Source organism: Condylura cristata, unplaced genomic scaffold (genome assembly GCF_000260355.1).
Source record: "Condylura cristata isolate star-nosed mole 26May11 unplaced genomic scaffold, ConCri1.0 scaffold00017, whole genome shotgun sequence".
Lineage (NCBI taxonomy): Eukaryota > Metazoa > Chordata > Mammalia > Eulipotyphla > Talpidae > Condylura > Condylura cristata.
The window spans coordinates 32017999-32035499 of record NW_004567118.1 but is presented as its reverse complement, the minus strand read 5'-3'; the positions used below and the strand labels follow the sequence as shown (position 1 = coordinate 32035499).

General features: G+C 53.2%; 2 protein-coding genes across 5 annotated transcripts; one reads left to right on the top strand and one right to left on the bottom strand.

Moving 5' to 3' along the window:
• The first annotated feature begins 154 nt into the window (after positions 1 to 154).
• On the top strand, positions 155 to 999 carry EMC6 (ER membrane protein complex subunit 6). Its single transcript, XM_004684763.2, has 2 exons — positions 155 to 264; positions 442 to 999. The coding sequence occupies exon 2, from the start codon at positions 480 to 482 to the stop codon at positions 810 to 812; it is 333 nt and encodes a 110-aa protein (XP_004684820.1). The 5' UTR covers positions 155 to 264; positions 442 to 479; the 3' UTR covers positions 813 to 999.
• A 104-nt stretch (positions 1000 to 1103) lies between these two features.
• P2RX5 (purinergic receptor P2X, ligand gated ion channel, 5) lies at positions 1104 to 17495 on the bottom strand. 4 transcript variants are annotated; one of them, XM_012726170.1, is made up of 13 exons: positions 17319 to 17495; positions 13707 to 13857; positions 13057 to 13128; positions 12776 to 12884; positions 12597 to 12693; positions 12309 to 12389; positions 12035 to 12173; positions 11204 to 11337; positions 10710 to 10803; positions 10518 to 10583; positions 8416 to 8498; positions 7451 to 7618; positions 1104 to 5926 (listed from the first exon to the last, which is right to left on the bottom strand). In XM_012726170.1, the coding sequence occupies exons 1-13, from the start codon at positions 17453 to 17455 to the stop codon at positions 5857 to 5859; spliced, it is 1401 nt and encodes a 466-aa protein (XP_012581624.1). In that variant the 5' UTR covers positions 17456 to 17495; the 3' UTR covers positions 1104 to 5856. The 4 variants fall into 4 exon arrangements, with proteins under 4 accessions (XP_012581624.1, XP_012581625.1, XP_012581626.1 ...); XM_012726171.1 differs by having other exon boundaries at positions 12776 to 12851; XM_012726172.1 differs by lacking the exon at positions 7451 to 7618.
• Between the last annotated feature and the right edge of the window lie 6 nt (positions 17496 to 17501).

Here is a 17501-nt window from a genome sequence, read left to right as displayed (position 1 = left end):
CCTTATGAATAATTAACAACCCCTGGCCAATCGCTGGCCGGAGCGCTGTTCGGCTTTCGGCAGTCCCAGTGCGTGTGTAGAAAAACGGGCGGGTGGGAGTACGCGAGGCGCCATAGCGCATGCGCCAGTGGGTGGAGGCGCGGCATTAGCGCATGCGCAGCCTGGGCCATTCCCAGCAGCCTCCGGCCCAAGATGGCGCCGCGGGAATCTCTACCTCTGACTGTCTGAAGGGATAGCGAGGGACTATCTGCCGCCTTGTTCCAGGTAACCGGGCAGGGAATGCAGACATGACGCTGCCCTGCCAACGGCCCGAGCCCTCAGCCTTCTCAGTGTCTGGAGACCCTGAACTGGTGCGAGGTCTCGGAAGCCTCAGGGGGAGGGGGTAGCATGAACCCAATTCTCCAGGCTTCGGCGCCACTTGTAACTTGGTTTTTTCCGTAGTTCCGTGGGAAAGCAGAGGCTGAGCCCGGGCGGGTGCCATGGCAGCTGTGGTGGCCAAGCGGGAAGGGCCGCCGTTCATCAGCGAGGCAGCTGTGCGAGGCAACGCCGCCGTCCTGGATTATTGCCGGACCTCGGTGTCAGCGCTATCCGGGGCTACGGCCGGCATCCTCGGCCTCACCGGCCTTTACGGCTTCATCTTCTACCTGCTTGCCTCCATCCTGCTCTCCCTGCTCTTAATTCTCAAGGCAGGAAGGAGGTGGAACAAATATTTTAAGTCACGAAGACCTCTTTTTACAGGAGGTCTCATCGGAGGCCTCTTCACCTACGTCCTGTTCTGGACATTCCTCTACGGCATGGTGCACGTCTACTGAAATGGGGGCAGAGGTGACTTTTTATAAAAAAGCAGATTGCGAGGACTGATGCCAGAATTTAACACCGGGTAGACTTACTTAGTTTTTAAATTGTTGAGTTCGCTGCTTGTTCTGTAACGTTATGAATAATTTATATCTGAAGAGGAAGAGCCTGTAATATTCTTCGGATTAAATGAAGCGTGAGACACTTTGTGGAGTTTTTTCTACCTTGAGGCATACCTTTCGTTTGCCGTGGGTGCAAAATCTCCAAGTTTTGATTCCTGGAGAGCTGAAACTGGGCCTCAGAGCCAGCCATCTGTAAGGTTCTTGTAGTATGTATAGCCTCTCTAGAGTGAGAGGCTGCTAAGGCCTAAATAAAAATTTTACATCTGAAGAACTAATTGGTTAATATTATGTGTTCCCCACATGCCAGGCATTGTGCCTTGCACCTTTTATACCCTTGTCTTACTCTTATGGTGTCGATCAGATTATTAACCCTTATTGATGCATCTGAGGCTCAGGGAGTCTAAATACCTCTTGCAGAGGAGGCTTTAGCTGGGAAGAGGCAGAGGCAGAATGAATTGCTTAATTGCTATTGTGTATTGGGTGAGTGTATCTTTTCAAAATCCTGCCTTTCTTCCCACTAACCACTTCTTTCAGATATGAATGGCGCCATTTCCATTCTATTTCCCGTAGTTACAAGCAGCTGTGTTTTCCACTAAAAAGTAGCTCTTTTTTCTAGGATTTGTCTAATGCAGACTAAACAGACTGTTTAGATGCTTCACCTAAACTTTTGACTTGTCTCTATATAACCTAGTGCATGACCACTTGCCGGGAGGGTTATCTTAGGGTAAAAATTCATATATTGAAAAATAGAAGTTGACTAGTTCTAGGAATGAACATACTGCTTTTGGAATTTATAGTCTAGTTGGGATGACCAGAATCATCTAATTTCACAGATACTTAAATTATGGTCAGTACCGTGAACACAGAGCATTTGAGAAGCCCAAACATTGCCCAGGTTGGGCAATGGGGGAATGAAAGAGCATTTCTTTGAAGAAATAATACTTGAGACCCAAAGACTGTTGTGGGGATGGGATTACTTACAAGAAAGTGCATGTGTGAAGAGTTGGCAGGAAGGAGTTTGGCCTATATCTGGAGAATTAAAAGAGGCCATAAGGGAAACCTACACCGGCTGGTGGAGGATGGGGCTTTGGCCTTGATCCCAGGAGCAACTGGGAAAAGCCTTTGGAAATTTCTATCAGGAGCTAGACCAGATTTCGGTCTTTTTAAAAGTAATCTGTTTTAGATCAGAAGGGATCTGGAGAGCTCGAATCCACAGCCCCCTTTATAGACAGCAAGTGGACTGTGGACAATAAAGGAAATGGAGCTGGGATCCAGGAATCCCACATCCCCTTTTGGGTTCTGAACCTCGTTTGCACAGGAAGTCAAGCAGCCAGCTCAAGCCACCGCTGACCTCCCACTCCAAATGACCTCAAAACCCTTTGTTTGACTGCTAGTGAAGGTGCTCATGTTTTTGGCTTACACACTCTCCCCTCCCCACCCTCTAGCCCTCTCTGCCTTCTCTGAGTAGGAAAGGAGGGTACATTCCTCAGGCTGAGTAAGAAAAGGGTGGGGAGGGTGTTAAATGAGCACATTAACTTGACCATTCCCCTTTATTGCTAGGCAGTAAGGTTGTGTGAAATGTTCACTATTAAAAATACTGCAATAAATGTCTTTACACCTATCTCATTTTTTAGGAAATTTTTATTGTAGGCGATAAAAACTTGATTTCAAATTCCAGTTTTATCAGATCACACCTTGCATGAAAAATACCAGTTTTATCAGTGTCTTCCTAGTCTTTTAATATTTGCTCATTTAAAATTTTCTATCTTTTGAATTTCTTTATAAGATGTGCCTTTGTTAGGAATATTTTGGTTCCTGATTGCCTCTTATGTCTCTGCTTGGTATTGCCTTCCTATATTTTCCTCCAAAAACTCTTAGTGACCATAATGATATGAAGGCAGAAAAGTCAGAACACATTTAAAGTTAACACCTTTTATTGTTTAATAACCAAATAAAAATACCACAGAATACATCATTGGACAGATTCCAGAACGTGTTTGCCATCCCCTGCCTTTAACTCTGTATCCCCCTAACCCAAGGAGAAACAGCTGGCAGAAAGAGATGTCCTTTGGCAAGTGTTCCCCGGGTCCACTGGTGAGTAGGCTCCCAGGGAGTTGCATCACGTGGAGGGAGGGACAGGTTGGAACCCACCGGAGCCCTTTTCCAGACATGCAAGATGCCATCCAAGTTGGGTGGGGGATTCTTCAGGCACTGCAGACCTTAACTGGGGTGCTTTATCCCTAGAGGTTGTCACACTCCCTCTTTATTATTGTTCCCCCAAGGCACAGCCAGCCACTGAAAAAAGAACCGAGGTGGTGGTGGAGGCGGAAAGGCAACTGTGACTGATCGGTCCTGATGCCCCCTGCATCAGGAGTAGAGGGCACTTTGCTTTTTCATGGTTGGTCCCCATGATGTCACATGGATAGCACCCAATTTGCACATTTCCTGTTGGCCAGCATCTCAGTAAATCCTAGTCAGTAGGAAAATAACACGTAGATGGCTTGAGGCCAGGGCCTGGACATAAGCACAGGAATTCATGTGATCCTGGAATGTCAGCTTGGAAGCGAGCTTGAGGCTGGCATATTCATCTTCCTGATGAGATAACCACTCCTCGAGACAGAAGGCCTTTCCAAAATTGAAGAGCTCGGGTTCCCATTTCTCATTTCAGAGTGAGTTTCTGTAAGATCAGTGACCCTCCCACTAATGCATAAGTGGGGGAGTGCAGTGAGGAGGACTCAGCAAGAGCAAGGAACTTTAGCAACACCATCAGAAGCTATAATGGGGGTCACTGACTTCCTGACCTCTTGCAGTGAGGCCACCTGGAAAGTTTGCTGAACTCAAAACAGCTGTCTTACTGTGGTCAAATTTAATAGGGTGACCCCTAAAGTCAGCCTGATGAATAGAAAGCCTCACAAAACCAGCTCTAGTCACACTGTATCCAGTTCCTTGAAGGCCTCTCTGCCAAAGCACTTTTTCCACAGGTGGTTCCCTTGGCAGGAAGGCTTCTGTGCCTAGTTGGGCTACTACCAACCTTTCGGATTTCCACCGACATGTCACTTCCATGAGAAACCTCTGGCTAAAGCACGCTACTCACTTGCATTAAAAACGCTGAAAGCACCCTACTCAGTGGTGATGTGTATGACCGTTGATCCAGTCAGCTCCCCACTAGATGACCCATGTAGGGGGAGTGCTGTGTTGCCCTCCTGCATCACTGTCATGTAGCCCAACATCTGACTCAATAGGTGCTCAGTAAATATTTGCTGACCAAAGAGCTGTTGGGGAGGGCATATTCAATTCTATATAAAATAGTACGACTGTTCTCAGACTCTACCAGAGCAACTTCTGGGCAACCATCCCCCATTTACTCCCTCCCAAAAGTAACAAGAGTAACATGCATGATCCTCAAATCCAAGGACTTGCTGTAGTGAGGAAGGGAAGGGCCACAGTGGATCACCCAGAATGCAGCAGGTGGGCCATGCTGCCAGGTTACCAGGTGCCAAGGTGAGGGTGTTCCAGGTTCAGGGCTGGGGGCCTCTGTTTATACAGGGATGACTCAGACACGGGAGGGGGAGCCCCTAGCCCAGGACTTATGCATACCCCATCATGTCTCTTTCTGACAGAGGAGACTTGGTCTGGGGTGCAGGTGTGAGGAAAGTTCATTTCTGAGGGAGATTGCCAGGAACCAAGAGGATTTTTGGCAAAACAGGAACCTCTTGAAATTGGTAACACAGTTTGCCAATAAACGGGTATGACACAGGGAAACTCTTCACCATCTATGCTTTGGGGCCTTTTACATTTTGAGTCATAAGTATTACCTAGATGAAATACTCTAAGGAAATGATGCCACTTTGCTGGGGGTAGGGAGGCTCCTCTCCAGGTAGCACCTGTGACCTAGAAACTGGTGTCACCCTCAGAACTAGGACTTTCCATCTCAACCACTGCTTCTCAGATCCAAGCACCGGAGCCACCTGGGAATGTTGAAATGTAGGTTCGGATTCAGGGCTACGGGTGGGACCTGCGGCTGCATTTCTGACAACCCTCAGGTGATGCCGCTGCTGCCTATCCAGGGACCACACCTGGAGCCACTGAAGGAGGGAAGCAGAGTGCTGCAGGGCGTGGGCTGGGGTGGAGGGGGTGAAGGTGACCCTAAAGACTCTCCACCTGCCAGGTGAGCCCCATCAGTTACTGCTTTAATCCTGACTGAGCCTTTGAGGAAAGAGAGAGGCCAGTCGACAGGGACACAGGCGGCCCCCCTGAGCCAGCAGATGCACTGCCATCCAAGACAGGTGCTCTACCCGGAGCTTCACAAGGCTTGCATGCTCCCTTGCCTAGGAGCCCCTGGCCTGCCTCAGCCCTCCAGGGCCTGCTGTCCCCTGGTGTCCTCCTTAACCCTTTAATTTCATCCTTGAGGGCAAGACCAACTACCCCCTTGGATGCTGACCAAAGCCCTTCTCTGAGGAGCCGTCATTCTCCACAGGGATTTGTGAAAGTCTCAGCTGAAGCTGAGGGCCAGAGGGCCTGGGCCAGGCTCTGATGGCCCTGGACCAAAGTCCCTCCCTGAGGGGACTGGTCAACGTCTCATTTAAGCATTTCTTGGATGGGGCTCAGCCCACACAGCACGCAAGAAATGTTTACTGTATATAAGGGAATGAATGTCCAACTAGGTTCTCGGAAAAAAAAAAAAAACACTCCAGAACCACCCAGCTCCTGGCGTGCCCCCTTTCCATGTCCAGGGCCACCTCTCCTAGAACTGAGCCATTCTGGCCACTGGAAGCCTCCCACCCCACACACAAAGAGCTTGTACCAGGATCCCGAAGTGCAGGAGAGATGGCTGTGCCTCAGATCCCCTGTCCATTGCCTCACAAAGGGGACTTTCCAGTTCAGAGCTGGGCTTTCTGCCCCCAAAGTCTTCACCAAATCTCTCAGCCAACACCTCAGGCTAGGCCTCCACTGTCTGCAGGTTCTCCAGCTGCTTCGCATTCACTTTTCCATTCCCCAAATGGCCAAACCTGGGGAGGGTTTGGGGGAGGGAAGGCACACAGAAGAGTTGGGAAGACCTCACTAAAGACAGACCCCACCCTCTGTAGCCTCTGGCTGCACTGCAGGCAGGCAAAGCATTTAGAGAGGCAATGAGTGGCCTGGCAGCAGCCCAGACACAGGTAGATGCTCAGGCTGAGGCTCTAGAGCTCTCTCCCAACAAAGCAAAGCAGCCCCAAGAGAGCAGCAACTATAGTGACACCCCAGGTGAGGCTGTGTCAGACCCACGGGGCACATTCTTCCCCCTAACAGGCTAAGAGCTCAGGCCAGTACCTGACCTGATAGCTCACTGGAGGCTGCGGGGCCTGAGTCCCCCAGGGCATCCTCCAGCCTTCACCACCTCCTCTCCTGGGCCGCTGCAGCCCCCAGCCCCTCCCCCTGGCCTCCCTCACGCCTCTTCATCCCATTCCACTTCTGGCTCCACGCCTGCCCACGTCCAGCCTCCACTTTAGCTGCCAGCCCAGGTGGCAGCGCAGAATGAGAGCCGGGGGTAGAGGAAAGTCTGCCCTAGGCCAGTGAGCTGAAACGCAGTTTATGCAAGAGGACAGTCACAGAACCCTAGTCTGACAGAGCTTGAGGGACCCCTGTGTCCAGCCCTCACTGGGAAAAACAGGAAACAGGATCTTCTTCCCCAGCACTCAATCTGCACTCAGAACCAGGCCTCAGGGCCGGGGCTCAATCTAGGCAGCTAGGCTGGCCTTCAGCCTCTGTTCCAGGTGGTAGTGGCACACCACAGTGCCTGTCGGGAAAACACCATCTGCAGTTCATTCCCAGAGCCTCCAGAAAGCCTTCCCCCCAAAGCTGGATCAGAGCCTCTGGCCCCTTCCTTTCTGTCCACAAACATCAGTATTTCCCCCTGGCACTGTGTTCACCTGGCTTGTACACACACACAGGCTTGGCCAGTCGCCCGCTACAGGGCACACAGCAAAGCAGAGGCAGCGCACGGCTAAGGCAGATTCAGATTGTCACATGAAAAGGAGTTTAGGGAAGTCAGGGCATGGGCGGGGAGGGCCCGGGGATTGGATTAGACAGAATAATTTGGCGCGGAACTGTATTCTACATGCACACTGCCCAGGTTCATATCCCAGCTCTGCCAATTAATAGCTGTGTACGGAGAACAGGGAATGTTAGTGCCCGCCTCACTAAGGGCTGGAAAGAGTTAATGTACAAAGAGCTCAGAGCAGTGCTGGGCAGAGAAAGCCTGAGGCCATGAGAGTGCTGTTACCGTCTTAAGTTGGGATAGCACTGCAAGCTGGCAGGTTTGTGGTTACTTAGGGGTATTAGGGGGCTGGTGGGGATCATGGAAGGGCTGAAGCACCAGCAGCACACACCCCCCCCCCACCCCCTCCCCCCCCCCCCAGAGTTTAGCTGGGATCCAGAGCTCTCCTGGGTCCTCAGTAGCATGCCTTGTGACCAGGTCACCCCAGAGCAGGGAGCAGAGTAGCCAGCTGTGTCTTTCAGGCTGGGTCTTGGCACTCTGCCCAGCAGCCCCTCACCTGGACTCGGGGAGCTGTGGGCACTCGAAGCCAGTCCCCTTCTGGCCACCGCCTCCATCTTGTGCCTCAGGCTGCTCCGGCAGCCCCGATCCCTCCTCCTCATACTCGGCCTCTGGGGTCTCAGCCTGCTGCGAGGACTCTGCCAGCCCATCGAGGACCCCTAGGTCCCTGGGCAGGACACAACCTGTTAACCCTGGCCTTAGGAGCAACCTCCTCCCCTAGACTGGCAGGCGTGGGCCCTGTGGAGTCCCGTGCCTGTAGGAGGCACCCCTTTTCCAGCTACTCAGGCCTGGGGTCCTGCTGAGGCAGGTGACTCAGGCTGAGCTACAGCCCACTGTCCCAGCTTGTGGTGGCTCTGAGGAGCCCCCTGGTGCCCACATCTGCGAGTCCCCGTCCTAGTCCCAGATAGCCCCCCAGGAAGCCTTCCCTCGTGGCTGGCATGGAGGCACTGGACTTTTCCTACCCTCCTAGAAATACAGGAAATACCTGTTCCACCTTCCTGAAATACACACACGCAGCCCAGGAGAACCTGGGAATATGCCCCCTAAAAGCAAACCTGTTTTCCTCCCCTTACCCTCTGCATTTCCTCAACCCTAGCTTTCCAGGACCTCCAGGTCCAAGAATCCTAAAATTAAACTGCGTATGTAAACCGACTCTCTTATTCCAGAGAGAAGTCGAGGGGCAAGGAGACCTGGGACTTATTTGTCCACGTCCTGTGCAGAGACAGTGCCAAACCCGGGCCTGGAAACCAGGTCTCCTGCCCTCGGCCTTTGGCGGCCTTTTCTGCTGCCAGCTTCTCCAAGAAAGAATCCAATTCTATAGAGTCCTTATCCCGAAGTCCCACCTTCCCCTGTCCACCAGCAGAGCACCCTATGGTTTAGCACCCCCATGGTGTACTCCCCACATCCCAGCACCAATATCAAGCCAAAGGAAAGCTTCTAAGCCAGGGAGAAAGCATAACTGACCTTACTTTCTCGTACTTCTTGTCACGGTAAAAGTGGCTTTTTTTGATGAAGTAGATGAGTACCAGGTCACAGAAGAAAGACCCCTGCAATAGAGTTGGGATTCCTGGCTCAGCACCCTAGACTAGAGGCGGCACCCGGACACGTTTACCTTCCACTTACGTGCTCCACAACCCCCGAGGGGTGGGGAAAAGGCGCCAATGAGGCAGCTTTGTCCAAGGCCGTAAGGCCGGACACTGCAGTTAACCTAGCGTCCACCTGAGCCTGTAGTCCAGCACCCGGCAATTACACTGACCCCATCAAGTCACCTCTTCAGCAAATGTTTGCTGAGCTCGCGCCATACGCCAGGTGCTGCGCTGGGGTGAGGGGTGGGTGGGTAAGACAGTGGGACTGTCTGGGGGCTCTCCCTCTGGTGGTGGAGACTGGCATGTTAACTGTGACAGAGCAGCCTGACCTGCCATAGGGAGAGGAGCAGGGAGAAGAGGACTTGACTCAGCCTGGGGAGGGACATCTGGGCTGAGTGTGGAAGGCTGAGCAGGGGCTTATACAAGGGGAAATGCAGGCAGGGCATCTCAAAGGTAGGAGCAAGCTTGGGAAATTCCATAGGGCCTGCAGGAGAGGCAGGTGGGGCCCTGGGACTATGGTCTGAATCCTCCAGAGGAGACACTGAAGGACTGTGAATGGGGCAGTACCCCACCAGAATGGTGGCGTTTTAGAAAGATCCGTCGACAGTCGGCGAGAGAGGTGGGTTGGGAGTGGACTGGGATTGAACAAGACACCACAGCGGTGGTCAAGGGGGCGGGAGCCAACAGTAAAACCACCAGGGGCCGCCCGTAGGAGCCTCAGGCCGGAACCGGTCTCATGCAACGCACATCTTCTCCACCAGAGGGCGCTCTACCCACAGCCCCGAGGGCTCCAAGGGGGCAGGACCAGGCGAGCCTGGTCCTCTGGCGCTGGCCACTCCCCGCCCCAGAAATGTTACTTATCAATTCCTGTTCCATAGAGAACACGCCTCCCAAGCCCAGCCAGCCTCTACCACGGCTTTCCCCATTACCTTCATTACAGGCAAGTCTCCCAGAGGCCCTTGTTCCTATTTTACCCCTACAAGAAACAGATGGCTGAGGGTGGATGGCCCATCGCTAAGAAGGCACAGGTGCCAGCCTGCAGGCTCCCTAACAAGGACGTTTGCAGTAAAGCATTTGGGGCTCACTTGCATGGCCCTCACGTCTGCCATCTCAGGAGGCTGGCTTCTTTGAATCCTGACACGGGACAGGTTTCCTGATGTGAAAAGCCCATCCTAGTCCCTGCCAGAAGCCTCCCACGGAGCTTTTATAGTCACTGGGGCAGAGGATTGAGGGAAGAAGTTGCTAAAAAGCGGCCACTCACTGACAATGACAAGTACAGGACAAAGGGGCATGATGGGGGAAGGGGAAGCCTTCCTCTGCCCTCCAGCTAGCTGTGCTTCCTGGGCCAGGAGCCCCTCTGGGCGAGCTGGAGGCACAGATCTGAGGAAGGATTACACCCAGTTCCTGCCTCTCACCGTTTATCCAGTGGTTCTTGACTGGGGGTGATTTTGCCACCACCTCCCACCCCACCCCTCAGGGGACATTTGACAATGTCAGCAAACATTTGGGGGCACTGCAGCTGGGAGAGGTGGAGTTTCTGGCATCTAGTGAGTAGAGAACTAGGGGTGCTGAAACATCCTACACTGCAAACAAAGACAGCTCCCCCCACCAAAAAAAAGAAGTTTCTGACCCTAAATAACAACAAGGCAAAGGCTGAGAAATACTTAAAAAGAAAAAACAGGTTTAAACAGTTCAGGAGCTGATGCAAGATGCCAGACACCCCGCTGTCTCCCCCAACCCCTGCACCCTTCCTGTCTGTCCCCTGGAGCTCCAGGAAGATGCCTCTCAGGCAGTCACGGCCACCTTGGGGCTGCGGGCGCCTATAGGTTCCAGAAGGCCCTCTTCACCCACACCCCTGCTCATCTCGCCGGCTCTTGTTCTTTCCTGACATGGGGACAGCTACTCTAGGGCAGGTCCCCTCCTCCTGCCCGTGCTACTGCCTGCTCCGAGGGGAAGGGGCAAAGGCGAAGAGATACTCACAATTCCCATGAGCGCCACCCCAGAGCCCACGTTGATGATCGTGGGGATGATGTTGAACTTCCCTGCCTGAAGCACAGAAAGACAGCTGGGGAGGCAGGGGGTCAGGGCCTCCCAGTGACCCCACCCCAACCACCACCTGCCCAGCCTCAGGATGAGAGAACCCCCCCACCCCCCAGCTCCCCCCACACATACCTTGCCAACCACCATCACATCAAAGCGGATCCCATAGGCTTTGATTAGGGTGCGAAACTCCACCCCAGCAGCATCTTGATAATATTTGGCAAACCTGGGGGAGACACAACTCAGGGGAGACCCCAGCTTAGCTGGGCCTTCCCCACTTGGCAGCAGCACACACTCAGCTGCTGTAGCGATGTGCAAGCACTCCCAGGACCCCGATGCAACAGCCCTAGGAGTGGCTCAGACCCTCCTGCTGGCACTACATCAGGACTCACCCAGGCCCTAAAATCCTAGCTGGACAGTCCTCAGATGAAGGACTTCTCACCGCACGGTGGGCCAACCTCTCCCCCTTCAAAGGCCTGTGGGAGCCCACCCAGCAGAAAAGCCAGGCTCCCTGCACCTCCTTGCTGACATCCACCCCCAGATAGGGGTGTCTCAGTGTTGGCACTGTCCCAGGAAAGGACACAAAGGTGGTCAGGTCACAAGGTGCCAGGCCCAGCCCCAGTTACCTGAAGTTATATCCAGAGGAGATGGAATTTTCTGAAAAAGTATCCAGACGATTAAAGGAATAACGAGGGTTGCATTCAGAGGGCGCTTTATCAAGATCACAGTCCCATTCAATCTGAATTCCTATCACACCACCCTTGATGAAAAGGAGGCAAGAAATCAGTGCGCAGAACTCTCTGGCAACAGCCAAAAGTTCAGCATGGAGAAGTGGACAAGATGAGGGCAGTCCAGGGGTACCGACCCGCCTCTGAGTGATTAGTAGCACATCACCACAATGCCCAGCCTGCATCCTCCTACTTCATGCTTCACAGAAGGGGAGCGCCCTCTAGAGGACAGGCTCCTTCCATCAGAGGGGGTTCCTGACTGGGTGTCAGCTGGTGCCCTAAGAATCAAGAGCTGGGCCCTCCCTGGTGGCGCAGCGGGTTAAAGCACAGCACTGGGAAGCTAAAGCCACTTCCGCATGAGTTCGATCCTGCCTGCCCCGGAGGTGACCACATGGCGTGGCAGACCTCTCCTGACCCACCCACTGCTCCCCTCAGCAGTGCACTTCGTCGATCTGCCTGTTCTGCTCCCCACTCTGTCTCTGGTGAATCCTCTCACCGCCCCTGAGCCTCTGGCCTGTACCCCAGTTCTGTATCCATTAAAAAAAAAAAAAAGAGTCGAGAGCAGGGCTGCAGTGCTGAAAGGACCCCTCACTAGTGCCCAAGGCCTCGGTGCAGGCACAGCTGGCCAAGTCACAGCTGGGTCAGGTGACTGCAGGCCAGCCCACCCCCAGGCCCCACCCTCGTTGCGGAGTCCAGCCGAGGGAGGGCTGGGGAGCACATACCACACACCTGCAGCGCTAGCTCCTGGAAGTTGCTCCCCGCCCAGCTGACCATGGACCCCAAGCGGAAGATGGGGCAGTAAGGGTTCTTGAGGTCAAATTGACAGGACTTCAGGAAAGTTCTGTCTTTGGTGTCCAGCACATTGGTCCTGTGTGGAGGCCATGAACAGCCAATGAAATGAAAGTAAGACTTGCTGTTCCCTGGCCAGAGTCACTGGGTCTAGTCTCAAGGGCCAGCCCAGCCCCTTGCCCCTCCCGCTCCCCAGTAGCCAAGCCCCACATACTTGGAGAAGTTAAACTTGGGGAAACGAATGAAATTCTTTATGTAAACGGTGAAATCTTCAGCCTTGCTCAGGAGCAGCTTCCTGAAAACCAAGCCAGGACAGACTGTCCAGGAGGCCCTGCCGCAACCCTCCGGTCCCTCCCCCAGGCCTGGGGCCCCTGGCGCGTTGGCCAAGGACAGTTTGTGTGCTCATGTTGGGGTCCTGAGAATGAGGATTGTCTCCACCAATAGGTTGGACCTACTGCTCAGGCCAGGGATCTGCTTAGGGCCCCGAGGCTAAGACACTCACGTGGGCCTGGACCTGGTCTCCACTGGGCACCAGGCGAAGATCTCACAGGTGCCATTTGGCATATTCTCTGCCCGCAGGCAGCGCCCAGTCCTCACTCCTGCAGAGGTGGCAGGGTCAAAGCCAGGCACGTCCCACTGCAAGCCCCTTTGTTCCCCAGCCCAGGCTGCTCTGGGCCTCACCATTTCCGGTCAGAACAGGCTCCCCAGGAGGGCAGTCGCTGTCCTCATAGCAGGTGGCTCCGGGAATGCTTTCACTCTGCCAGGAAAGAAGGGGAGGGGTGGCAGTTCCCTGCAGGAACCAGATCAGAGCAACGTCCCACCCGAGTTAGGACAAGGGTTCTCCCAGACCCCGCGTCACACCCTGTGGAAACCTGTGTGTCCCCCAAACCATGCAGTTACTACCCAAAGGCACATAGCCCCAGGGCCCTGCCACCCACCCAGCTCTCCGTGCCAAGTCAAACCTCAGCACAGACTTCCTGCCGCTGGTTGGGGGTCACAATCAAGTTGGTGACGATGAAGAAGACATTCTCTCCCTGAAGAACCAGAGAGCGGGTGAGGAACCTCCTGCCTTCTAGGGGACCCTTCCCGTGGCTACCTGGCAGGGGATGGGGCCTCTGCAGGGTATTGGAGATAACAGGGCTCCCGAATTGGTGGATCCCACCACCTGTCCAATGACCTCAGAGTCCTTGAGGCCTCTGGTAGGTCCCGTCCAGGCCCATAACCCCACACTGCCCCCACCCCACAAATCCCTATTCTGACCTTAGTGCTGGAATCCAAGTCCAGAGCTGGGGGAAGGGAAACCATTCTCAGCAGCAGAGGTAATCTAAAGGTGGGGTTCTCTGCCAGGCCCCTGACTCCCACTGACCTACAGGTCCTCTGGGCCCCCTGGTCTCAAGCGCAGGGCTGGTTGGGGACAGTGCAGGACCATAAGGCCCAAAGAGCATGGGGGTTGGTGCGGGGGCAGGATCTGGGCAGGGTCTCTAGCTGCAAATCCTAGGCAAGATGGGCAATGAATAGAGGCCCTGGGGCGGGGCCCTGGGGAGTTTCTCATGTGACCCTCCCCCCATCAGGTCCTGCAGTCTGGGTCCCAATGTCAGACAGGTTCTCAGACCTGGGGTGGGATGACATAGTCCACAACATCCCAGAGCCGCTTCCCAAGCTCCGAGGTGTTGGTGAAGGTCACGCCCTTGACCTTGGTGATGATACTGCTCTGCAGAGAGGTGTCGGTGTCTTGGTAACCCTTCTTCACCAGGAACACCCAGCTGCGGAAGGGACCCAGTAGGCGGGCATCAGGCTCACTGCTGCCCTTGGGGAAGTTTCCCAGACCCAAGGTGGGGTGGAGCCGGGCAGGTCACAACTCCCACGGCTGTGGCAACCTCTCCTGTGAGCAGCAGTAGGGGTGACAAGCAAGCCCAGAGGCAGGAGACGCTGCTCCAAGGAAGGGGGCCCTGCAGTCAGGCAGGCCCAGAAACACCCACGAGCTGGCTGGTGACCTTGGGAGCCAACTCCAGGGTTAGTAATGGGGTGAAGGCGCCTCCCTCCTGGGGGTGGGAGGAAGGGGTGCATAATCTGAAACTAGTCTTTGGGGGACCTCAGACTAAACCAAAGAGGAACATTCTACAAAATGTGGGACTACACAATCCTGATGGACTTTGTCAGAACTAAGTACTTTTGTGCCTTAGAGGAAACTAAGAAAGTGAAAACCCACAGGATGGGAGGTGATATTTGCATATCATGTAACTGAGAAGAGCGTAGTAGCCAAAATACAGAAAGAACTCTCCCAACTTAACATTGAAGAGACAACTCAACTGTAAATGGGACCAAGGATTTGAATAGACGGTTCTCAGAAACAAAATAGAAAAACCTATCCAAATGACTAATCAGCACATGAAGAGACTCAACACCACTTGTCTCTTTGGTTTATATTGTACGGGAATACAAGCCAAAACCAGCAGGAAATACTACTACACACAGACAACGACACCGCTAACAGTCAGCCTCGTCCACGGCTGACGAGGATGTAAAATGTGGCTGCCGCTGGAAAGTCTGGTAGCTCCTCAGAAGGTGGGCACCCAGCAACTGCATACCTGTGTCTATCCCAAGAGGAATGAAGACGGGATCCCCAAAAAGCTGGACATGAATGCTTTTAGGACCATTATTCCTAACAGGTAAAATGCAGAGACAGTCCAAACGCCCAAGGGTGTCACTGTGGGGCACTTAGGTCAGGAAGGAAAGACTGAACCAGAGAGGCCATGGAGAAGCCTGCCAGGTCCGTGTGGAGGACAGAGAAGGGCCATGTAATGTGTGATTCAGTTCATCTCATACCCAGAACAGGTAACTCCACAGAGACGGAGAAGCCCATGGCAGGAGGGGAGAAGTAGGAATGACTGTTAGTGCTTTTTGGGGGGTTGGTGGAACTGTTCTGGAGTTAGAGTGGCAATGGTTGTACCACACGTAAATGTACTAACAACCACTCAACGGAATCATTTATATGGTCTAATGTTGGTTATATGTGTGAGAATTATTTCAGTTTTAAAATGGTTTTCAAAAATTTCCTGTATTTTGAAAATAATGTCAACATCTTGAATACAAAGACAGACTCAGGAAAAATTCCAGATTAAAGAGGACATGAGAACTGAATGTAAGGCATGATTTCAGATTTTTTTTTATAAAGATAACTAGTGGGGGCAATTTATAAAAAAATTTATAGTTTAGATAATATTATGCCATAGTTAACTACCTAGTTTTCATACTTATACCTGGCCAAATACCCTCTTATTTACACACCTATTTAGAAGTAAAGGGCATCATCTCTTCAGCTTGGCCTTGACAGTAAAAAATGCACATATGTCATGGAATATTACTCAGCAATCAAAAAAGATAAACACATGCCTTTTTCAGCAACATGGGTGGCACTGGAAGGGATCATGCTTAGTGAAATAAGCCAGAAAGAAAAAGAAAAAGAATGGATGGTTTCACTCATAGCAGGAGCATAAAGGAGCAGGGGGGCGGAAATAATAATAATGAACAGTTATATACCAGAGACATTTTATGGGAGTGGAATGGGATCAAAACTGGAGTGGGGGGCTAGTGCACGGGACTGTAGTGACAGCACACGGGTGAATTGGTGTTGGGAAGCCCACAGGGATTACAACTGAGATGGAAAAGGGCACAAAATGATGTAAAAATAAACTATTCTAATAACAAAAAATGCACATATGTCTGGGTGAGGGAGGGGGTGAGAGAAAGGGAGAAAACCCAAATGTTGGAAAATGTTAACATTTGGGGAATCTAAGTGAAAGGAATAAAATGTTTTTGTACTATTCTTTTATAACTTTTCTGTAAGTCTAAAATTACATTAAAACAACAAATTGTGTAATGAGATCACACGTAAATTGCTTAGCATCAGAAGCACCTGACACAGAGCAAGGCTCAAGCAATGCAAGTCATCCTCTTACTGTGGGAGAGTAACTGGTAAAGCTGGGGAGACTGGGGCCAGGAATTTGCCTGCCTGAGGTCATGCAGTAGTGGTGTGGGGTGCCAGGGTTCTCTGTACAGGGAATGCGCACCAGGATGCTTCCCCCTCCTCAGCTGTGGGTGCTGAGCTGGTATGTCCTAGACACCCCCATCTCTAAAGCACTCTAGGGTACTGTGCCATTTGAGTCAACCACTCAACAACATGCATTCACTCACTCATTCAGTTCATACCTAATCGCTAAGCATTTGCTAAGCACTAAGCTCCCCCAGTGACACCAGGCCCCCAAACTGGCAGGGAGTCAGCTGTGAGCATTAAGTGATTCCACAATAAGCATGTAATTACCCTGTGGGAATGCCTAGGAGGAAGAGGAGAGGGAGCCATGGAGAACCCAGGTGTGAGGGATGAATGGGCGCTAACCAAGTGGAGGAGGAAAGGTCCACCTTGCTGAGAGACAGCCAGGTACCTTAGGGATGAAGCCCATGGTGTGCTGGCCTTGGCCTGCAGGCCGGGGAGAGGGACGGGACGGCAGGGCTGCCCTCCCAGTCAGGAACAATGACTCAACTGGCATTTACTAAGGGTGCAAAACAGGCACAGCAGCATCCCAGAGACCTGGAGTCATTACTCCCTCCTCAGGGGAAGACTCTGCCGGGCTGAGCAACCCAAGGAACTGCTCCTTCAGCTGATGACCCAACTCTGGCTAGGGTGCGGGTGCGGGCGGTGGGTAGATGATGAAGCTGGGTGTGAGGGGGGGAGGGGCCCTAGGCAGGACCCCACCTGGATACCAGAGAGGCCAGCCAGTGGGAGGGCAAGCTGACCAGAGGGAGCTCTGGAACATGCCAGGCTCATGAATTGCCCCAGCGCGAAGTTTGGCACTGAGCTCATGATTATAAATAACTTAGCCGGTGCTTGGGCCAGCACCAGGCCAAGGCCCAGGGGCACTCCTGGGGCACAGCTGCAGCCCACCCCTGCATCCTTGCTCCCTTCCCACAGCCCTAACGCTGGGGGCGCCAGCCCTAGAAGAAAGAGCTGACCAGGGAAAGCCTCATAAATCAGGGACCCAAAAGCCACTGCTCGCATCTCATCACCTCCATTGGGACTCTCTCCTTGTCCCCCGCCCTGACAAGGGCCCGAGGAGGGACCCCTCCCCAAGCAGAGCCATCAGCCCAACCGCCGGGAGCCCGAGCACACCCCGCCAATTCCCCAGCTGCGCCGGCGCCCCCCTCCCGCCGAGGCCGGAGGACTCACATCACCAAGTACGCCAGGATGGCGAGCTGCACCAGCCGGTAGAGCAGGCCCACCTTCTTGTTCTTGGCGATGACGTACTTTTCGGTCTTGTAGTCGAAGATCGACTGGTAGAGCCCCTTGCAGCCCGCCTGCCCCATGGTGCAGTCTCACCTGGGCGCGCGGAGCGCGCGGCCACACGTGCCC